Raw genomic sequence first — 9,033 nt, 5'->3', positions numbered from 1 at the left:
GCAGCATACACAGATCTCTCCAAGTCGAGAGTACAGAAACACTAGTCAAAACCACATTTGAGACATTTCAATCAGTCTTTTCGACTTAACCTTGCTTATAATAATGAATAATGGACTTTTTAGACAAGTTGAAAGCTGGAAAAAATCTTATTATATGCTGGAATAAATTACACAAATTTCGTAATTACTGTTATCATATTTAAAGGGACATACTATTGCATAATGAATAAATTGAATGTCTAGCCTGCGAAATCTTACCACATTTTCGACCACAATTTCATGGAATTTTCTTTTTTCTCACAGAGAATGCCAACTGTAGTTTTGGGTCATACATCGTTGGCTGCAAGCTATACGCGTGATATCTCTTTAAAAGCACGTAGACATCATCTCCCGTGAAAAAATAAAAAGGTGGAGGAGGTGTGTCCTTTGCACGCCCCGCAGAGTCGGCTAATTAAATGAAGATTATTCCGTTGGCACACCGGTCACAACAGCCAGGGCGCGGGGTGTGGATAATCACTCCTACCCCGCGTAAGGCAATTAGCCTGATCGCTAAGCACTGGGAAAGGCTCTGCGCGCTGCACGGTTGAATGTTTTTATACGGGGCGGTCTGCGATATCGCTGATGATGTACCGTTAACCGTTCTCAATTTCGCCATGAATGGAACCTCGTCCGGGGCAACTGCACCCAGCTCAGCCGCGGACTGGGGTCCAGGGAGGCGGACGGGGGGCCCCCTACAGACAGAGTTTAACTGGTTTCCTCGCTTGCGAGGGAGAGCAGAAGCGAGAACGCCGCCTGTTTGCTTTGGGCCCGTCTCGTCTCACCGCTGACGGGCTCACGCTCCATAAGACGTGAACTAGGCCTCTGCCAGCGAGCGCGTCTGTGCTTCAGCGCTGGCTCGCGCGGGGCACATCTGACACAACAAGGTTCAGGAACGGATTTGGAGTTTGCCTTTCCAAACCAAACACCAGCCACAGTCAAATGTGATCACGCTGAGTGCTTAATTGAAATGTTCAGAGGAAAACCGAGCCTGCCAGAAATGAAATATCCCCGCCATTCAGCCATAAACACAAATTCTGTGTGATGGAACATGCAAATTATGACAGGAAAATAATTCTTTGTCAGGTGTCGGGGAAAGGTATACGTTTCAAGAAAATGGTTCCACTTCATTCGAAACGGGCCCGAAGCCATTATTGCTCTCAGAGTTGTTTTACAGAGGACCTGTTCCAGACAGTTTCCAGATCCTGGGGCTTTGGACCACAAGCCAGCAGGTTGACCTGCTCAGTTCTGTTGTTCGGGATTGTAAACGGTTGTACAGATCCTGTCTTCGTCCCCTACAGTAGGCCCACGGTCAAGTCTGCCTTAACCGCAAACGTTTGGGCTCCGCGGTCAGGCCAGGTGTTTGATGTCCATGGCACCTCTTCAGTAAAGTGGCTGAGAGGCACAAGCCAGCTGTCTGTCACTCCTAGTTGTGTTCTGCAGCTCTAATCCACAATGAAGACGGTAAGATGTTATGTTACACAGCATTTGCCGAGAGACATGGCAGAAGCAACAGAGCTGTTTTCGGTTTAAACAGATATTTAAGCTGCATTTAATGAGAATTTTGTCCCGATCCATACCAATATAGCACCTCATTCTGCACACGCAGAATTAAGAGAGGGCACACCTATAGCAAACAGACAAAGAATACCATCCAAAATAAGCTGCTTCAATATGCTTTCGATTTCTGCTCAGCTACCCGTAAGCAAACTTTGGAAAGGCACTGGACTTTGAGTTATCCAGCGTGATTGATGACAGGGCACTATGCGATGCCCCCGATGAAATATCAGCCGGCTAAGGTTTCACCATGCAGGTGTCTCCGGTTTCAGATGGGGTGATGTGAACCGTCATGATCAATACTTCAGCAGGCTCGCTCAGTGGAGGCAGGTACCTAATCCAGCCATCATTGAAAATCATTACGGGCTTGCACGAGCTCCCTCGTCACCATGGTGCCAAAGACCGCTTTGCCCTCTGCATCCACGCCCGGCCCCTGCAGAGGTTTTTCAGTCTGGCCTGCCGTCGCTGTGCACTTTGAGGAATCAAAGTTCAAGAATCCCGGTGCCACATGCATGGAGAGCGAGACCTCGTTCACTCCACTTTAAGTGTGGGAAACGACATTTCATTTCAACACAGTCGAACCGGACAGTGTGTATTTTTAAGTTCTGTTCAACAGTTTATCCGCTCAAAAACGTACCAGTTCCAAAGATTAAAGAGGCACTTTGAGGCATTAGCACAGAAAGTTATTTAAACAATACTGCTGAAATGGAACAATTTATAGGTGTGTGTGTGCTGGGGGCGTAGTGACTGTTTGAGTATTCTGGGAATTGTGACTGGGAATGATGATAGCTTGAGAACAGTTTGAGAGAGCACAGCTTGCTACATGTCCATTTGTAAACCACTGAATATGATGACAGAAAGGAAGGGACGTCTCCAGGGGCGGCATTATGGCATCAATATTGAGCAAGCTTTTGACAATTTGTCTCGGTGGAGCGTTTCATGACATGTCTGCTCGATGTTACGAGACTGTCGCCTGTGGCGGTGGGCAGACCACCCTGGGGGCATGGAGAAGGAGGATTTCAAGATTTCACGCTCCCCCCTACCCGCCACCCCCCCTCCCTGCCCCAAAGCCCAGCCTCTCTTCCAGCAGCCGAGGGACTAAACGGCTCCATTTCGAGGCAGTAAAACAACATTCACATCTCTCATCATGACTCACTCTGCTCGATAACACTGTTAAAGAGCAGCGCATCTATTTCACGGTCACCAGAGCCCGGCTGCAGAGATCGCTTATCCTGCCCCGCGTGTGCAAGGTTTAACCTGCGGGAAGGAGATTTTCCTAAAAGACGTCTTCACGTTATTTAAGCACGTTCAAACGGGGCAGACGCGATGCTGCCGTACCTACCCTCGACAAATCCTACGGTCCTTCTCAATGCTTTTTTCTACATTTTTTTTATTTCCTGCCTCTGCTTAATCCATCACAATCTGCAAAATCTGCAGTTATGTCATTTGATACTTAGCGTGAAATGCCTCTGTCTGTGTACGTCTTTGCTAAGTTATAAATCAGAATTTTCTAAAAATTTTTTTAAAAAAGTCTTATTTAATTTATAGAGCTGGATTAAAATTGCCATAATATAATTTTACACAACATTACTGCATCTATAAAAGAGCAATAAAGCAAATGTATAGACTCTAAGCATTATGTTTGCAGTCTGAGCATAATCCTATTTATGACTGAACACATTCGTTATTCTACTGAGTAAAACTGCTATATTGGGTAGCGTTGGTGGCATTACGTGTCCAGAATCCGATGTATTGTAAGAGGTCAACTAGAAGGTTTATAAGGAATCCTGCTTTAATGAGTCCTTTCTATGAACCTCCTGAACTTTATCCTCAGAATATAACAACTTATGAGTGGCCTACACACAGAACACTGATATGCCAATCCCTCAAGGACTGAAGTTTTCAGGTGTAGTCCTGACCCTATCCTAAAGAACTACAAGCATGGCTACAGCCCACCTTCCGCAGCGCCCTTGTTTGTGTAACAGAACATCATCCACTTAATGAGCCGTGTAGATAAGACCAGACCCCAACTGTGCGCGCAACACATTCTGTTTAAGATTTATGCCCGAAAGTCAACCGCAGGCATGACACACGGGCCCTGGGGACGCGAGACTGGGACCAGATTCGTGCATCCACCAATCATGCCATTAGAGCGGGCTGCGGACAGCAAGCCAGCATTTTTGAAAAAGGGGAAGCAAATGGGGGAGGCCCAGCCAACTTTCAGCGTGATTCACAACCACTGACCTCATGCTGGATAACTGATCCCAGTAATGGAGCAGAACAATGTCATATTTTAATTCAGGCTGGCTCCGAAATTGTATGAAAAGGGTCAAGTGCACGGTAACAAATAAATAAATAATACGAGGAGACAATTAATCACCAGCGAGTCAAACCGGTGCAAGACGGTGAAAGGAAGGGAACATGTGTGGGGTATTACAGCTTCCAGTGCCAACTAACGCCCACAATATCGCAGCATCGCATATTTTAAGAAACATACTTCATTACCTTTACAAATTTATCAGTAAATAGTAATTTAGTGCACAGGTAACTTTCAATTAAGATATAACATAATATAATTCTGGAAAATATTTCTCCATCTCTGTGAAACAATGCTAGTTTTTTTTCTAGAGCTGTTAGGTATGCTTGGATCAACAAACTGTGTTAACAGAGTGTTAAAAGAAGGAATGGAGCTACTCAAAATGTAATCCAAATACCCTTCATCTTTGTATCTCACACCAGCTCTCTCATTTGGCGTGGACTACATCTGACTCCAGACGCAAAACAATTAGACAGAAATGCAAAGCACCCTGGGATAAATCCCAATCCGTCGAAACCGCATATGTACATTTTAACGTATACTCTGTCAAAAACGAACTGTTCATTATTACAAAAAGTGATATACAGTATATCATATATTATGTACAGTATTATATATAAAATCTTTCATTTGAGCAGTATATCCTTAGTATGAGTGCATATATTTGAAATATAGAGAAGTAATTGTTATGTAAATAATTTATGTTATTTCATACATATATGATAAAATATATTGTAAAATCACAAGTTTGAACATATGTTGCATGTATGTCCATACATTACGTATGTATGGATGTATTTTGGAATATTTGATATACACTTGGTATACACTTTGTTTCATAAATATTAAATATAACCCATTCTGTCTGACAACATGCATGATTTTATAGCATTTTTATACTTGGAAAAAAAAAAGGCAATTACATCAATTTCCATAAATCTGTTTGAACCGTCTGCAGAAAATCAACTACTCTTTTTCTTGGAGGTTTTTTTCAAATTCCTCTTTCATGCAAAAATACTTTTTCAATAGAGTTGCCTTCACATTTAATGTGTACCATACTGCAAAAAGCCCCAAACAGAGCAGAGAAAACAATGTGCCACTGAGGAAATGTGCACTTATAACTTGGACACATTCCACAGGGCAGGAGGGAGAAAAAGCCAGCGAGTTCACTTAATTCATCAGCTATGGAAAAATACAGATATTTCATGCATAAAAACACTGGTGTAACCCAAAAAAACACAAAACAGGTGCTGGGTTGGTATTTTAGAAAGTCAACAGGTTTGAGGGCTAAAGTAAGTAAGAGTGGGGTCTGTGCTAGGGCACAGGGAATTCTGGGAGAGAAACTGTTCAGCAGATGTTCTGTGACTTTCTAAAGCTTCTTTTCATGGGTTCTACCACACCCCAGTGCCCCAAAAAGGCCATTTCCGAATGTATGCAAGCTCCAGTAAAGCAGAACTCAGTCATAGAGCAAACCTGTAAACACCTTACTGAACATGCTCAAATCTGCTAGAGCACTTCATGAAGATCCTTGGTCGGCATGTGAAACATAATGAACATATTCCTACAGTATATCATGTCTGGTACTGTATGACGTTCTGGGACAAAAAGGTACTAACTACAGTTAAGGCCTAGGATTGCTTTCATCATTTCTCTTTCTATTAAGAGTTCAGCTAGGATTCTTTGTTTGATTTGACAACATTAAACTTAATTTTACATATTTGCATATTTGTTAGCCACTGCACACTCCTAAGGCCACTAAAATAATAGCAGGGCTAAGAATTCTCTGCACGGTCTGTTAATTTGGCATCCTCTCCCTGTACCCCACTTCCCAGTAAAATGCATATTTTCCCAGTTAAACACAGAAACAAGTTAATATACAGAAAATATGTGCTTGGGTTTACTCAGCACCACACAGGTGACAATGGTTGTGTTCTAGAACATTTCGAAGGTATAAAAAAGGACTCCCTTGAAGCACAAGTGACCTTACCTCTTTTGCCGCAATGCCTGGTGGCCATTTTGCACCTCCTGGACTCGGCGATAGTCGGACAGGGTATTGTGTCCTTGGGCGGCTTTTTCACGATTTGCCTCGTCCTCGTCTCCAGACCCCACTTGAAGCCGCAGGTCTTGTTTCTCCTGGTGCAGGTCCCCCACTCGCTCCACTGGCCCACCTCGCAACCCTCTGTAACACGGCGACAGGGTCAATGTGGGACGGGGGGGGGGGGGTTTCTTCCCAATTCACCACTCGGATCCAATAAAGATTTACCAGTCCCTATTCCCAATGTGATTTAATTATGCTCTTTATTTACCAGAGCGTTCAATCTCATTTTCTCCATGCATTACTCAAAATGTTTGATGGCAGACGCCTCTTACCCAGAGTGCCTGGCATGTCTCACATTTTTACATGTTGTACATTTTATACTGCTGGAAATTTACTAAAGCAGTTCAGGTTAAGCACTTTGACCAAGGGTGAGCGCTCTGCCAGGATTTTAACATGCAACCTTCCTTTTCCCTAACCCTGTTCCTTAACCACTGTGTCACAGTGCAATAAAACAGCTGAAGAAGTGTTTTTGGCACACAGAGGGAATTGGGTGAAGCACACCAGAAGTTCCCTTACCGCCACATTCCATGCTGTCCTCCGAAGGTGCAAAGCCTTCTGGGCACTCTTCAAAGCAGCGGCCTTTGTGCAAGTAAAATCCCGCTTTGCACTTGGTGCAAAAGTCTTTACTGAAGCAAGATTCACAGTTCTCTATCCTGCATCCTGTGAGAGAAAAGAGGAAGTGTTTGTCAGTACGTACAGCAATCTCATCTGGAACTGATATAAGGGGTCTTGAAAAGATTACAGCTATGACCAAAATGCCCCCTTGGAAAAAAAACACTCCTCAGTGAGCAAAACAATATTTCACTGCACTCGTTTTCCCTGACAGACATTTTGTTTTAGCGTGAGCTGGCGAAATGCTGCAGGGGAACGAGCGCTGTTGTGAATGACAACATTAGGGTTACTAAAGAATTACCTCACATTGACCTCTTTCAACACTGGAAGAGGAATGGATCAGGCTAACATCCCATGTTTTTGAAGCAAGAGAACAGATTTGATTTTATTGTGCGTGGTCGCAGCTGGGTAAACAGTTGGGCGTGAAGAAGAATGTTCGGTTTTGAAATATTATTGACTTAAATACTTTGCGCCAAAAGATATGCACGTTCGGTAACATTTTACAGCGTGCTGGGATATAAACCATGAATGTTATGCCTCTTCGGCTCAGAAGAACTACGTAGGCTGATGAAGGGCCTGGCACAGTGCAAAGCCCTTTATTCAACACAGTTGTCTTCGGAAAGGGATCTGGTCATCAAAAGATCTGGAGAACCTGACAAACTATGCTAATGGACTTGTGAAAGGCCACTCCATATTTATCGTCCCACGCACCACCCGGCCGCAGCGCGTAAAACTACAAAGCGCGCAGTGACACATTATCGTGATCTAACCCTGCAAATAGCACGTCAGGTCGAGCTAATTACATGTGTTGCATCACAAGGCTGACGTACTGGGGAGCATAATTAAAAAGAGGTTCCTGGAGATGTGTAATTTATGACACTCCTTAGAAGCTCAAAGTGGCTGATTATGAACCTGGGTTGGCTTGTTGTATTACGATGGACCGTTATCTGTCTTGGCAAGCGATGGTTTTCCCAATGTGCGGCCAGGTAGCATCTGTTCCTCACTCAACTCGTTATCATTGTTGTCGGTTGTATCTGTGTGTGCGAGAGTCCATGTTTTAGTGATTTTCAGAATTTCTGAAAAAACAAGGGCTTTGCTTTTATCTCTGACCCTTCCAGGCCCCAAAAAGGTTCTCGCAATCACGCCCCTTAATTATAACATCTACAACTAACCATCATTCCCTCTCGTCAACATTCCTCCACGAGGGGTCCTCCCCTTCTCTTTGAACACTCAAGTATGGCCTCTGCCCACTGGCTTGGGTCTCTCACGCTTCTCCCAACCAGTCTAAACAAACCCACCATCCTAAAAGCATTTAAACCGGTGCTGTCTCAGACACGCCCACAGAGTGGTTGTCTAATCGGTTCAGCCCAAAAGACCCGGTTTCCATTCAGGATCACTTACATCAAGGAAGTGTTGTTTTATTAGAGATGTTGTGCTTGGATGAGCTAGATATGCTTTACTCACGCATCACTGACCATCTGAACGGGGCAACCTAATCTAGTCAAGTATTCATAGCGTGGTCTTTAACTTTCTAAGATAAACTCTTTTACTGCTTTTAATTGAGTTATAACGACTTATTCAATTTTTACATTGAGTCTACTCAGTTAAATTCGAATGCATTTAGTGTGTGGAAACAGTGTGTAGGAAACATGAACTCAGTTCCTGTTTGATCACAATTACTTCCTGCTTGAGCCTACTTCGCTCGTTTCCTATTAGAGGGCACTCACTTCCTGACGGAACACATTCACTTCCTGTCAGAGGCCAGTTCCTTCCTGTCAGAGCAAACCACCGAGTGCCTTGGGAATATGACCAGCGTGAGGCACCACATAAGCTGGCAGGCATATTAAAGGGGTGTCCCACGAGCCACATTGCTCAACCAAAGAAGAAGAATGTAAACTATGGCATAGGGAAGTGTTTTCCTTCCCCGTCCCTGCTGTCTCGTTGCTTCATGCGTTTTCCCACGGCCGATAACATTCTACAAGTGTATCTTTTGTTTAATAAAGCCGTGCTGCGAGCTGGTAGAGTTACATGGCACTGTGGGGATCTTGGCGAGCGAGCAAGGCCACACAAACACGCGACGCACTGGTGCCCTTTGTTCTGCCTGTAATCTGAACTCTCGGAGTGTAGCGTCGATACACGTCCAGCCGAAGACTGAGGAGAACTCCTCATAAATCAGTGCCATAATTGGAGAGCAGCGGCATGTCTCTTCTTTGAAAAGTCCGTGATCGCCTACACGTCCTTCGCTGCACAAAGCAGAGGAGAGGAGAAACACATCTGGTGTTAATTTCAAGAACTGGCTTGTTGTGGGAGCGTTGGTTATTTACACCAACAAACAGCAGCAGTTGCCTTGTACTGAAATGCACCTCTTAGAGGGATAACTACAACTCAGGGCTTCATAAATAATTAGAATACC

The 9,033-nt window shown here is 44.1% G+C and overlaps 1 protein-coding gene across 2 annotated transcripts in view; it reads right to left on the bottom strand.

Moving 5' to 3' along the window:
• rspo2 (R-spondin 2) overlaps positions 1 to 9,033 on the bottom strand; it is a 54,368-nt gene that overhangs the window by 14,466 nt on the left and 30,869 nt on the right. For both annotated transcript variants that reach the window (XM_064341081.1, XM_064341090.1), the window contains exons 4-5: positions 6,525 to 6,668; positions 5,898 to 6,089 (exon numbers count right to left, since the gene is read on the bottom strand). In XM_064341081.1, the coding sequence (XP_064197151.1) occupies positions 5,898 to 6,089; positions 6,525 to 6,668 (336 nt within the window). The remainder of the gene's footprint in view (positions 1 to 5,897; positions 6,090 to 6,524; positions 6,669 to 9,033) is intronic.

Source organism: Anguilla rostrata, chromosome 1 (genome assembly GCF_018555375.3).
Source record: "Anguilla rostrata isolate EN2019 chromosome 1, ASM1855537v3, whole genome shotgun sequence".
Lineage (NCBI taxonomy): Eukaryota > Metazoa > Chordata > Actinopteri > Anguilliformes > Anguillidae > Anguilla > Anguilla rostrata.
The sequence above is the reverse complement of the archived record's forward strand: the minus strand, read 5'-3'. Positions and strand labels throughout refer to the sequence as shown.